Here is a 15,026-nt window from a genome sequence, read left to right as displayed (position 1 = left end):
GGCGGCAATGCAGTTGATATGAATTTCAGAGATTAGAATCTTATATAATTGTGGTAGTGACTCGAAAAGGTTTGGAAAGCATTTGCCATCAGGTCGGACAGTTGATTATTCCAGGAACGATCAGCATTCAATGCCTATACTCTTTGAAAATTCGTTTCATTCGATTGAAATAAGAAATCTGTTTAAATGTTGGGTGCTTGTAAGAAACGAAACAGGTAGGTGGGAGCAGTTGATTCAATCATTTTTATTATATCTGTTAGAATGGCTGGGAAAAAACGAGACTCCAATAATTCTATTAGTATATTTATTATATAGAAATACGTTAAGTTAATATTCGAATATTTGGGACAACACCTGACATTCGTGGCGCTTTGTCTGCGATCTTGTTTTCGACTCTCTTCGACTCTGTGTACAGAAAAACAACACTCTTGCTTCTCACACACTCACTCGGTATTAGAATACATACGTGTAGGTCAGATTCGGTTTCCTCAATGTCAGTATACATTACAGAGTGTAGATATATGTGTGTACAATATAAATGTATAGTACATACATCAACAATATCATACATTAGAAATAACAATAAAAAATTTTTCTACTGACAGGAAATACAGCCAAAATAATTACATCTCTGTTAGTTACTGATATCTGCTCCTCCTATCCAATTCATCACACGAACAGAAATTATCAGCGATTTTGTTGGTTGGCGAAAGAAGTTGTAGGTATTAGGGTTTCTTTCAATTTCAAATCGGGTGAAACATATCTTCTAAGTACCTCTCTTGTTCTCTCGTAATTTCAGGAGGTAATATTACATTTTCTGAGTTTTGAAAAATAGAGACATTAAACCGATCATTCAAGAAAATTGAATATTTCACTATTTGTAACACAATCGTGAACCCCTTTTTTCCCGAATTTAATTCAACAAGGTGGTCTAGTGGAGTAAGGCTCCGGTCAAGCATCTCTAGATACCAGGTTCGATTCCTGGCTCCGTCGTTAATTTTTCGAAATCACCAATTTTTTAAATTTATATCTTCCAACAATGAATTTTCTCGTAACTAATGATACTGCACATCCGCATATCATTTATTTGACGGCTTTGACCATACTGCGTGTGCTTCCCATCGGAAGCGTAAGATTCCAACATGTAAACATTCATCTACATACATTCTTACATCAGGTGCTCAAGAGACGAAAACTTTCTATTAATTCAACAAGATTTAATAATAATTTATAGTCAATGTATTCGTTCCGATCAATAAATTAATGTGATTTTCACTTTGTGCTACTAGATAACTTCTGTGTTGCAGGTTCCATTTCCAACACCCGGAAGAGATTTTTTTCTGTTGCAGACAGTGCTAACATGAAATGCAGAAATAATTACAAGAAATAGAGATTCCCAAACTTTTAGTCTCAGCGTAGGACCCCTTTAAGAATGTAAATTTGAATCTGGTTTCAAGCTTCCGATAAGTTTCTGGATAACTCTCTGATCCAGATTAATAATAAAAAAGTTAGTGAGCAAGTAAATTCTATTGTAGAACATGTGATTATTTGCATGGCGACGTCTACTACTAAAGTGAATGCATTCTTTAGAATTTGCTGGAATTGAACGAGACTCTAGCACGTTTGATGGCGGCAACTAACTACTCAGATGACACCGTCAACTAAAATTAACTTTAAAGGCATTTCCAACTGAAGTTATCTAACCTTGGTAGTTTTGGATTGGTTCAGTTTGCCTAGTAATATTTATCCCTAGAATCTAATACATGATTTAAAACACTATTCATAATTCAATGCAAAAAAGAGTAAAAGTAAGATTGAAAATAAAATATCAAAATGGAATGGTATCAAATTTGAAAAATAATGCTGGCCAATAATACTATTTGGATTACAGTAGTATACGGAGTGATTCCTCAGTAAAGCGAATTAGCAGCATCGGTTAAATAACAATTTTTTTTATTTTTTGTTACTGAGTTTATTTGTTTATTTCTTGTTCATCAGTACTAATTACAGCCTTTCGGAGCACTGCTCTGTAACAAATCTACTTCCGAGATTACTTCTACTGGGTTTCAACAATCCATTTATTCTTAATTTCATGTAAATAAAGAATCTTTTTACAATAAACATAATTTAATTTTAATTTTATTTAATTTTAATTTAATAAACATAATCGCACCAAAAAGCGTAAGATTCCAAAATGTAAACACACTTACAGACATTCTTACAAAGTTGTGTCTCGAAGAGGAAGAACACTTTCTATATTCACACATACTATTACAGCACAAGAAAACAAATTTGAACTTACTGGTGATGAGAGGAATTAACGACATCAGAGTCAGGGCGGCTAGGTGGTCTAGTGGAGTAAGGCTCCGGTAAAACACCAGGTTCGATTCCTGGCTCCGTCGTTAATTTTTCGAATTTACCAGTTGTTAAAAAATTATATACGTTTCACAAAATGAAAATTGCCTCGTGATTAATATTAATATTGATGATGCATATCCGCATTTCAATATTAGACGGTCATTGACTGTCTTACGAGCTTCGCACCAAGAAGCGTAAGATTCCAAAATGTAAACACACTTACAGACATTCTTACAAAGTTGTGTCTCGAAGAGGAAGACCACTTTCTATATTCACATAATTTTTACTTACCCGCTTTAGTTTGTCCAGGCTCACAATTGTTAATTACCTTCCACATCTAACTTCCAAGGTATTACCGAACGATACTATTCTTCTTAAACAATTTACGCTAATCAAAAATTAATAATAAGATAATCTCTATCCGCTACTTTACGCGCGAGAGATTCACAGCACTGCCACATTTTGTATATGTTGTCTACCTGCTTCGCAGTCAAAAATATCACTGCGGGAAGATTTCGCCGACCAATGAGATTGAATTATTTGGCGCATGCGCAGTTGATTTCTAAGTTTCAAGAGATTATCCCGGTATATTAGGATGTGTCGACAAAATAAAACAACTTGTCTTCCTTCTTTGAAACAGGTTCAGAAGTTTCATTCTGGCATCAAAATACGCATGTTAGAATTTGAGCTCTTGATATTAGCATTGAGAGATTGCTACTGTTACGTTCTGGGACGAACGTCGAGAGAAATCCTTTATTCACGGCGTGGTTTTCAGTCTGTCTCGATCTGGAACTTTGTCGTGGATCTTGCCAGCTATCACTATGCGTGATTTGAATAAATCGATCGACACACACTTTAGTTTAAAATACACAATTATTATTAATAATATGGTCTTTACATTGATTTTCGAAATACGGTTTTTCGATTATTATTCACTTGGTCAGCGTACTAAAGTTCGGAGCTTTTGAATATGAGAGCTAAATGGCAGAATGGTCTATGACGTTTTTTGATTTCGAGGTGTGCAATGGTTTTGAACTCTAAATCGGTTCTGTTTCTTTTGATGTCTGAAGTGATTCTAATTTGCAGCTGTCTGGTTCGAAAAGGATCTTGAATAGTGGGAGATCTGGAAGAGACTCCAGATTGGTTTTTGGGTACGTCAGTGCAAGATGATTGGTCTTGAAGAGGGCAATCGGTGCAATGCTGACAAGATAGTTAGTTGCAAGAATGCATATTTGAATTCTAAGAATAATACTTTGTGAACTGCTCGTCTTGCCTTTTCTCACGTTCCTTAAGTTTGGTCAGTGAGAGTTCGTGAACCTGAGTTCGGTGAATTTCGATTGTAGACCCATATGGTCTATGTGTGAGTTGAAATTGAAGATGTAAAGTAAAGAAATAAAAATGATACATGAACGATTGTCGGTGCGAGATCATTGCACACCAAGATGGTATCAAAATCTAAATCTATATGGATCTCAAAGGCTATGGTATGAGCACGTGTGCTCTCTTATGGTAATTGCACGTCGGTAGGTTACGGTACAGAGAGGGTACAGCCATAATTATCGGCTGGAATATAACACTACTGCGCTGTTTTATTTTCCATAAGAATAACACGGAAAAAACCGATTTTGCTCCTTTTGATTTTTATCACTAGCTAACGATGCATCGTACGAAAATTCAGGCACATTTTTGTAGGGAATTGAAGACTTTACAAAACAGGACTCATTATTTTATGATAAATATATTGTTTCAAAACTTATTTAAGGTGCGAAACAATTTTGCTCTTCTTGGTTTCGCAAAATGATTACTGATCTTGCAAAGGTAGAGTTGGACTTCTAGCTAATTCTCCTGTAATCGGTGAAACTTTAAAAGATTTCGTCATCTCAGATTTGTTTCACTATTGTAGTTCAAATTTCATTAAAATACCAGCAACTTATCATACATCCTAATATCGCAAACACTGAATTCATTCATACAAGATGCAACCGTCAGTCACAACTATAGTGTGAAAACTCCCACGTTCCTAAGCGTTTCATGAGCTTAGAAGGTAACATAGCATTCACAAAGTTTCGTGTGTAAATCTAGCATGCATTTTTGTTCCGAGTAATTCACGCAAAGAATAGGAAAAAGGTAAGTTTTACTACACGGTTCCTGTATGAAGTCTGTGAGTGTTCTTAGACAAACAGGGATAAATTCTTATTGTTCTATCATTACAATGGTGTTTGACTTACCTATTGGACTCGGTGTCAGTGGCTTCATCGCAATCCTGACACGAATGTCATATCGTTGGAACAGCCCCAGTTTCGGTCCTCTTGTACTTCTTTGCAGTGAAGTTAAGGCTGACGTTATCGCTCTGGTGTATTCTCTTGTCCCAAAAGATTTGTAAGGGACAATCATCCCCACCTAAAAAAATTCGGCCGTTTTTTTAAAATGGACAGAGCTAATTGTTTGCTGTTGTCAGAAATAAGACGACGCTAACAGAGAAATATATTCAAATTGGCGCCTCAGCGCGTGACCACGATTGGCTATGATGAATGTAGCTTCTTTCGCGTAACATACTAGAAGCGAACACACTTCACTTCCTTTTGTAATTCTACCTGTGATATATAATACAATATAATATCTACTTATAACAGAGCCATCCTGATAATACGAGTACTTTATTTACCTAAAAATAACAGGTTATGGGCCCAGGATACGCTCGCGATAAAAGGTTAAAAGTAGAAAAGTGCTAAATACAAAGCAAAAGTCGAAAAACGCAACGAGACATTTTTGAGGTTAGCCAGCCGCGTGCGAAGTGCGAAGAAAAGACCAAGATAAAATGGATCAAGAACAAACCAAAATAAATAAGCTTGAAAAGGCAGAAGATTGGAACCTGTGGAAATTCCAGATCAAAGTAATGCTTATGAGTAATGAAGGATGGGAAGTCGTCAACGGAACAGCGGAAAAACCAGAAACTCCAGCAGAAGGAGCGCCGCCAGAAATCAAGGCACAGTACGTGAAGGAGCTTAGAAATTGGACTAAACTTGATGGTAAAGGGCAAAAAATAATTGTTCTGAATACAGGTGAGCAAACCATGTTACACTTAACAAACTGCACCTCGTCAAAAGAGATGTGGGATAAGCTGCATCAGATATATGAGAATAAAACACAAACAAGCATACATCTAATGCAACAAAAATGGTTCAGTCTTAACAAAGAGCCAGGAGATGATATATCGACTCACATAGCTAAAATAATGGACTTGCGCCATAAATTACAGTCAGTAGGAGAAAAAGTATCAGATAGTATGGTAATAACAAAAATAATAATGACGTTACCGCACCAATACGATCACTTTGTAGCTGCATGGGAGTCAACTGCAGAAATAGAAAGAACAATTGAGAAGTTAGCATCAAGATTAGCGATAGAAGAAATGAGATCTAAACTACATGACGAGCAAAATAGTGCTCTTGCTGCTAAAACTTATAATCTTCAGAAACAAAAGCGAGATGATGAAAAGAAAGAGACATCCAAGAAACCAGGGGTGTGCCACAAATGCAAGAAAACGGGCCACTGGAAACAAGATTGCTGGTACAACAAGCCGGAGGAAGAAAGGCCTGCATGGCTGAGAGGTAAGAAGAAAAACCCACCAAGAGGCGATGCTTTAGTCGGGCTAGAACTATTATCCTTGCCGTCGGAGAGTGTGGAAAGCGACGCTTGGATATTTGACTCGGGGGCGAGCAACCACATGACCGGAAGAAAAGAGTGGATGACTGATTACGAAGAGCTGAAGGAACCAGTTGGCATCAAGACAGGAAATGGAGAAATAATAAAAGCACAAGGAAAAGGCAACATCGACGTACAGGCGTACGACGGAAAGAGCTGGAAGTGCAGGTACTTATCGAATGTATTATATGTACCTAAATTACAATTTAATCTATTCTCAATGAGCGCTGCATTATCCAAGGGTCTCACAATGAGATCAGATGGAAATAAATGCACACTGATGAGAAACGAAGAAACAATAGCGCTTAGCTCACGAATCGAAAAACTTTATAAAATGGATTTCAAAGTAATAGAACCTAAATTAAATCTTTTGAGTAAGGAAGTCAACGTCGCAGGAAATACAAAAAGCGAAATACAAGTATGGCACGAAAGACTGGCTCATCAAAACTATCAACATGTCAGACAAGTGCTAAAAAAACAAGGAATAGAAATAAAGGACAAAGTAAACCCATTTTGCGACCAATGTGCACTGGGAAAATCACATAGACAACCGCTGAAAGAAAGTAAAAGCGTTTCAAAGAAAATTGGAGACCTGGTTCACTCAGATCTATGCGGACCGATGGAAGAAGACTCACTGGGAGGATCAAAGTATTTCCTTCTGTTCAAAGATGATTTTTCGAACTACAGAAAGATATATTTTCTGAAAAGGAAGACGGAAGTGTTGGATTGTTTGAAGAATTTCATCGAGAGAATGAAGAAAGAAACGGGCTGCGAGTTGAATACATTAAGAACAGACAATGGATTGGAGTATGTGAACAAGCAGGTCTCGGAATTGCTCAACCAACTTGGAATTAAGCATGAAAAATCAGTGGCATACTGTCCACAACAAAACGGGAGAGTAGAAAGAGAAAACCGGACAATAGTCGAAGCAGCTAGAACAATGTTACAAGGAAAAAGTTTACCAAAGTCATTATGGGCGGAAGCGGTCAACACCGCAGTCTTTGTACTAAACAGAACAGGAAAAAGCAGAACAGAAGAGAAAACTCCTTACGAGCTATGGTTCGACAAAGAAATGGACATAAAATTTCTCAAAATATTTGGAACAGAAGTCTACGTCAACATCCCCAAGGAAATGAGGAGAAAATGGGATGCCAAGGCAAAACCAGGAACATTTGTAGGCTATGATGAATGTACAAAAGGATATAAAGTACACTTCACAAAGACCAGAAAGATAGAAACTCACATACACTTGATCTTCAAAAATGAAAAGAGCCCTACGAATGATGAACAGAGCAAACAAGCAGAAAAACAGTGGGAGTTGACAGACATGAAAGATCCAGAAGAAAACGAAGAGAACAAAGAAGACGAAGAAAACGAAGAGAACAGAGAAGACGAAGAAGATGAACACAACGAAGAGAGAGAGAATGAGGATGAATCTGAACACGATTCAGGCTCCTCAAGCTACGAAGATCCCGACAATGCTACCCAAGAAGAACCGACTGAACAATATCGTTTGAGAAACAGAGGGAATCTACAACCACCGAAAAGGTATGGCGAATTTGAATTTGATTCTCTGTTTCTAGCTAACTGCGGAGAGCCCTTTGATTATGAGGAAGCGATAGCTGGCAAAGAATCAAAAAAATGGAAAAAGGCTATGGCGGAGGAAATAGAAGCGCATAACAAGAATAAGACATGGACATTAGTCACACCTCCACCAAATACGACAATCCTGAAGAATCGATGGATCTATAAAACTAAACTGAAACCAAATGGAGAACTTGACAGACACAAAGCACGACTAGTTGTGAAGGGATGCAATCAGAAAGCAGGGCAGGACTACACAGAGACATTCAGCCCGGTTGTAAGGTATGACTCCATAAGAATTATTCTATCATTGGCAACATCTCAGAAGCTGAAACTGAGACAATTTGACGTAAAAACTGCATTTCTTTACGGAAATTTAGAAGAAAAGATCTATATGGAACAACCAAATGGTTTTGAAAATGGTACTAATAAAGTATGTATGCTAAAAAGGAGTCTGTATGGACTAAAACAGGCTTCCAGGTGCTGGAACAAACAATTTACCTCCATACTAAGGAAATTCGAGATGAAGGTCACAGAGGCAGATCCATGCGTGTTTATCAGAAAAGATAGTAAGCTAATACTGGCAATCTACGTGGATGATGGGGCAATAGCGGCGAAAGACGATGCAATTCTAAACGAATTTCTAACCTGCCTGAAAGAAGAATTGGAAATCAAAGAAGGAAACTTGGATTATTTCTTGGGAATACAAATTGATCGACTACCGGACGGATCAATCCTGGCGCATCAACAACAATACACGAACCAAATCTTAAAGAGATTCCACATGGATGAAGCGAATGCTGTTGGGATACCTATAGATCAACACCAAGACTTGTCCATATACAAAAATGAAGATGATGGGATGCCCATAAACGCTCCCTACAGAGAAGCTGTGGGCAGCTTGATGTTTTTGGCAATGGTAACCAGGCCGGATATAGCCTACGCTACGAGTATCGTCAGCCAATATGCAGAAAATCCTAGGAAGATACACTGGCAATGTGTAAAACGAATTCTGAAATATATAAAAGGGACGGTAAATCACGGGATTAAGTTTAAAACTAGTATTATGAATAATCAGTTGTGTGCTTACAGCGACGCAGACTTTGCAGGTGACTCGAAAACTCGACGATCTACTACTGGGTACATACTGAAATTAAACGACAATCCTGTAATCTGGGGGTCTAGAAAGCAAAGGTCGGTTGCGTTATCGACAGCAGAATCAGAGTACATGGCGGCATGCCAAGCCGTAAAAGAAATTATATGGAGTACAAAACTAGTCGCAGAACTAACCAGTAACTATACTAAGACACCTATTCTGTACGTAGACAATAAGAGCGCAATCAAACTCATTAAGAACCCTGAATTTCATAAGAGAACTAAACATATCGATGTACAATACCATTTCATTAGAGAAAAATTAGAAGAAAAGGTCTTTACAGTAGAATACGTTAGCACAGATAATCAAGAAGCTGATATACTTACAAAAGCTTTAGCCAAACCAAAGTTTCATAAAATAAAGGAAATGATAGGAGTAATCAAAGCTATAAAAGACTGAGATGACATAAGCATAAGTACATGAACCAAGGTTTATTATGTATAACAAAAGTATTAAAATAAGCATATTTCTATATTATGTCGTAGTGGGAGTGTCAGAAATAAGACGACGCTAACAGAGAAATATATTCAAATTGGCGCCTCAGCGCGTGACCACGATTGGCTATGATGAATGTAGCTTCTTTCGCGTAACATACTAGAAGCGAACACACTTCACTTCCTTTTGTAATTCTACCTGTGATATATAATACAATATAATATCTACTTATAACAGAGCCATCCTGATAATACGAGTACTTTATTTACCTAAAAATAACAGCTGTACTGTCAACAATCGCGAGTAAAGTTTAGCTAGTCACCTGGTATTGTGATTTGACTATCATAAAATGCTCGCGAAAGCTTTCATTAGTGCATTAGTCCATTCAGTCAAGTTCAGAAGAAATAAACATTAATTCTGCATGAACTTTACTTGCCGATGGCAGCTTATTAGAATATTTTGAATCGAATGTAAGATGTTAATGTATTGTTACAAAGGGTGAAATCACCCGTCTTACCCCCTTTTAATGATCTAGTAGTCATCATAGATAAAAGAAGTTTATAAACCTCTTATGTATTTAAAAATTTAAACTAGAAACACGTTCCCTGCCATTAAAGCTTTTTCTCAGCATTTTATTGACGCCTTTGATTTTGTCTCGTTAATTGAACTTACGAATCCTTATTTTATTTCCGTAACGTCTAAGAACGTTACAGTATGTATTCTTTCTTTATATCTATTTTGGATTTTATTCGAACTATTCATCAATTTTTGTCAGCCATTTCGGTCTGATTTTCAATTTTCGTTCTTGTTTTTCATTGGAGAGCAACAGAGTAAGCACTCTGATAAGTTTTATCGCAATTTGACACGTTGTTTTACCTGATCTTCAGAATATTGTACGAACAATTATTCAACTTTTTATCGGAAACGCCTTTGCACAATTATATGCGGCAAAGTATCTAGCGAATTGTCGGCGCAATTCTAGGCACAAGAATATGTGGGGTCACGTTAACTAACCTTAAAAAATGTCAATCATGACAGTGCTCAGTTTTCAACAGACATCCTTTAAAAAACAAAGAAAAACATCGGAAAATAGTAATCAACACTTGTGTAATACAACAAAGACCGACGAGATATGATATGATCTACTAATGTTTTCCTCTATTGAACAGAATAAAAGGGAAATGAAAATTTAATCTTCATGGAAATTATTTTACGCACTAAATCTCTCACCTGCAATTTGATACACTTCAAACCCTGCGACTCACACCACCGTACTACTACTATCAAAATTTGCAGAGGTGAATCGCTGCAAAGTGCCCTCTAATCAACATTTCCTAGCAGAATAATTGCTAGCAAATAACTTCAAATGAGTTATCTCCGAAACGAACCTGACATTTTAAGGAACTTTTGCAGCAGTGCGCATACACTTTCATCGTAGAAGAATGAACATTTTTTCAGGACATATCACCATAATCTAAATTTTACAGAATACAATTTCTGATCACATGTTTTTTAGTCATTATAAAGACGAAAAACTTGATATTATTGAAATTTCACCGAACTTCAACCTTCAATAACATTTTAGTTGTTATAAAAAAATTAAATGTGCTATAAAAAATATTGAAAGCATTGGCTCATCGCAGGCCTGGTCTTAGAATGTTAAAAATAGAAAATACAATTTTAGAGAATTTTTTGATAATTTAGAAAAAGGCATTTTCATAATTATGTCACGGGATAGAGGGGTTTGTATTAACGAGCGGGTATCAATACGTCTCTGTACCCACCCAAGATGTTGTTTTGAGTTTCTTTGTCCCCACCGTTCTCGTCAATGCCCTTGGCTTGGGAAAAAAAGGATGCAGCAATAAATGAGACGGAGAAGATTTAATTGAATACGTAGATGATTTATCAGACTATTGAGAAGTGTAAATGTGTAAACGAAGTGGATTTTGGAATAGATAAAATTGGGATTTGAAATGAGAAAATGAGTTTGTTGGACGTAGGAATAGAAAATGAGAAATAAACGTTGGAGTTGAAGTGTGTTTGAGACAGAAAATGGGGCTACAGGAAAGGTGTGAGTATTCGGGATATTGGGAAATAGAATTAGCTGAATGAGGTAATAATAAGTGGAATCAGGCCAGATGGAAATAGGAGGACAGGAAAGAGACTACAAGATTACCATACGAATTGTGGGAGAATTAGGGAGCAGCGAAAAGATGGGGAAATCGTGTGGCGACAGGCGAGTCGTAACACGCTCCCCTTTTAAAGAAACATTCATCAAGGTATAGCAAGCGAATGTTTAGAATAAAGAGAAGAAGGGGATCGGATGACTGGAAGGAATCCACTTCCTTGTTGGAGACTCCATCACATAATGTAAGAATTCGTCTTGACTTCGTGAATTATGTGGGAAAAGTTTGGAAATGTAGATCAAAATAAAAACATAAATTTTTTTTTGTCGACGTTTCGACCACAGTGCGGGCCCTCCTCAGGACTTATTGTTTATTACCATCTGCATATCGAGAAAAATTGTCGAAAATTTTCTTCTATAACAAATTCAAATTTATACTTATACTAGAAAATGGTTCATAGTACTGACATTGAAAGTTCAATTATGAAACAATTTGATTTTACCAACACTACCAACAATCATCACGTTACAATTTACAAGACTAGCATAAAAGAGGAGTCTAGACTTTATATACTGAAACAAAAATATCAAGTAACAAGAATCGAAGTGGAAATGCCACAATCAAAAAGAAGTTCCACTAACCTGACTTATATTGCGAGTACATTTAGATTAAACCAAAGAGAGGACATAATCGAATTAAATTTGTTTGGAACCGGATCAATCCGAACTTTATTTCTTTTCCTCATCCACACCTCCATCAGTAATTAGTTGATCACCGTAACAAATCTATCAAGGCCGGCAAACCTGTGTCCAGGAGGTGGCACCATAAGAAAGCAAGGAGGAAGATGAACCGGGAGAGCAGGAATGAAGATCAGAAACAATCAATTCGCTAAACAAACTGTCAGTAACTTATCCTTGAGACTAGCATCGGTGAAGAGCTTCACATAGGTATCGCTTAGCTTTTAACATCTTGCCTGAGATTTATAGAGTCGGTATGACTTACAATATTGCACATTTCCATTATAGTAACGCAGTTCTTTATGCAGAATCTTCACATTGTCGAAATCAAACGATTGATCAAATCGTACTACATGTTTAGATGACGCTTGTGTCACAGGCTTCAGCATCTTTGATGTTGTTATGTTCGTTTAATCTTACTGCAAGATGTTTCCTAGTTTGATCAATGTACGGTTTGTTGCAAGCTCTGCATGAGATCTTATAAACTACGTTAGAGTGCTTATTCTAAAGTAGCAAGTCTTTAACTGAGTCAAATAATAAGTGGACGTCCCTCAAACTCTTTCCAACACATTGTACCTTGTACTTCTTAAACGTACGATTTAAAGACTCAAATAACCCAGCAACATACGGCATTCTAATAAAGCTCGACAGATTATTGTTATCAACGTGAACTAGCGAGCTGTTAGTAATTCCGTGGATTTTGCAATATCAAGACTTTATAGTTTTATTCAATAAGTACACTGGATAATCGTTCTTCAACAAGGCCTCCCTTGTTGTCTTAAGATGTAAGTTGATGTAAGTTAAAATTCAAGCACCTCTGCGACCAAATCCGTTTTTGGTAGCAGTTTGTTCCACTGATATAAGAGTTGTTAATCAGTGGGACATCTAAAAAGTTAATCTTATTATCAACCTTGGTCTTGGAAGTAAATTGTAAACTATTGTGGTAACTATTCAACACATGTATCACATATTACACAATTTCTAGGTACCGCTGTAAGAATGTCATTCGCATATCTATAATGAAATGGTGGCGTGAAAGTTAATTTGTTGATACAATCAGTTTCCAAATCATCCATCACGAGGTAAGCTAATTTTATTACATAATGTTCTCGTCGGAATTGTATAATGGTGATTGAGTGAGTGTTAGGGTTCTTATACTAGTAGGTGTGTTATTCTGCTGATACAAATATCTTCGGAATTGTAGTTATAATATGTTGTAATTATCGATCAATGAACAAAATATATTTGGACGTTTAAAGGTGTACGGTTATGGAATTATACGGTTACGTAATACAGATGTCAAAAATGTGGTTGTAATATATTACAGATATTGATACATAAACAAAACATACATATCGTCAGAAGTTGGTGATACATAATTAAAAAATGATATTGTTTTAGCAGATGATATATGCTCGCTAGTTGTTGCTAGCTTTTTCGAACGAGCTGCTTGAAAAGTGTTGATCGCTGTTGAGTCAAAGATGAGATTTGAAGTTGAATAATATACCTTATTTATTCATTTATTTTAAATATGTACAAGTTATTTAATATTTGGTTTCCACGTGATAGAAGGGGTCGTCGTGGTCCTCTGGTATCGCGGTGGAGGCTGAAGTGAAGAGGAGGGGCGACTGATAGGTGTGGTGCTTGGTGGCGGCGTGTAGTGGCTCTCCGGTGAACTAGGCGGCGTAGGAGGACGGCGATTCTCAGGTCTGGTCATTGGTTGTGACGATTCCCACTCACTATCTGACTGTGTTGTCTGAGTCGCCACTGTAGTGTAAGTGGGTGGTGACGCCACGAATGGGGACAGCTCCGCTGGAATGGTGCGGTTGAATCTCGGCAAAGTTATTCTGGCTCGTCGGACGTCCCAGAGAGAGAGTAGTATGCTGGGTGGCCTGGTCAGAGGCCTTGAAGAGAAGTCCAAGGGGTGTATTACCCAAGGAGCTGGAGGGTTATAGGAGCCTGTCCCTTTGGTTGAGCTGGCTGGCGCCAGAGTGGATGATCCCGTCATGCAGTAATCCAAAAAAACCTGCGTGCTGTCGAGTGAATGTAGCGTACTGGAGGTGCAACGTGATGGTAAACCTTGGGTGCAGTTTTTGGCTCAATGTCGGTGAGACCGAAGTTGTCCTGACGATGGGTGAGATCGTTGGTCTCATATCCCAGCCGCGGCTCCACTTTGACAGCGGGAAACCACGCGAGCCGATTGCGGGTCACGCGTGGCTGCGTGGGTGGCGTTAGCGGCGCGCGTGACGTAGTGGGTGTTGTCCGCGGTGGCGCGCGACTGGAAAGTGGTTGACGCTTGGGCGCATGAGTTGCGTGTATATTGGTTTTCACAAGCTGGTTGTGAACGATATAGTATATGTCATAAGTGATAAAGATGTACATTGAAGCATCGTACATTGTAGCGGGTGAATTATTCACTTCTAGTTTATAATATTACTTAAGGCTGTCAGACAAAGCGGGGATGTGAAGAATTTGCTTTATTTGATGTATGTAAAACAACATGAATACGTTAATTCTACTAGTTTGTGGTAGGCGTATGAACCATTCTATTAGTTCGTTATGTACACTTGGGAAGAATGAATCTGAGACGGTTAATTTTTTACAGTAGACAGTTATTTTGGCAACATAGAGAAACCTACAGCGTCATAGTGGGCCGAGCGCGAAACAAACTCAATCTCAATAAACATAATATAACCCATGGCCGTCGAATTTAACCTCCTAATTGGATTGACACGTCAACAAGTCATTATCCCCGCGGTATTGCAAGGTTAGATTCGGCGGTCATGGATTATGTTGAGTGTATTGATATTGAGTTTGTATCGCTTTCAGCTGACTATGGCGCTGTAGGTTTCTCTTGTGTTGCCAACATAACTGTCGAGTATAAAAAATTAGCCATCTCAGATTCATTGTCCCCAAGTGTACCTA

At 37.6% G+C, this 15,026-nt stretch overlaps 1 protein-coding gene across 1 annotated transcript in view; it reads right to left on the bottom strand.

The window, feature by feature from the left end:
• LOC124178533 (glutamate receptor ionotropic, NMDA 2B) overlaps positions 1-15,026 on the bottom strand; it is a 2,057,245-nt gene that overhangs the window by 1,866,499 nt on the left and 175,720 nt on the right. Inside the window, exon 3 of the mRNA XM_046561964.1 lies at positions 4,587-4,758. Coding sequence (XP_046417920.1) covers positions 4,587-4,758 — 172 coding nt within the window. The remainder of the gene's footprint in view (positions 1-4,586; positions 4,759-15,026) is intronic.

This window comes from Neodiprion fabricii, chromosome 3 (assembly GCF_021155785.1).
Source record: "Neodiprion fabricii isolate iyNeoFabr1 chromosome 3, iyNeoFabr1.1, whole genome shotgun sequence".
Lineage (NCBI taxonomy): Eukaryota > Metazoa > Arthropoda > Insecta > Hymenoptera > Diprionidae > Neodiprion > Neodiprion fabricii.
The sequence above is the reverse complement of the archived record's forward strand: the minus strand, read 5'-3'. Positions and strand labels throughout refer to the sequence as shown.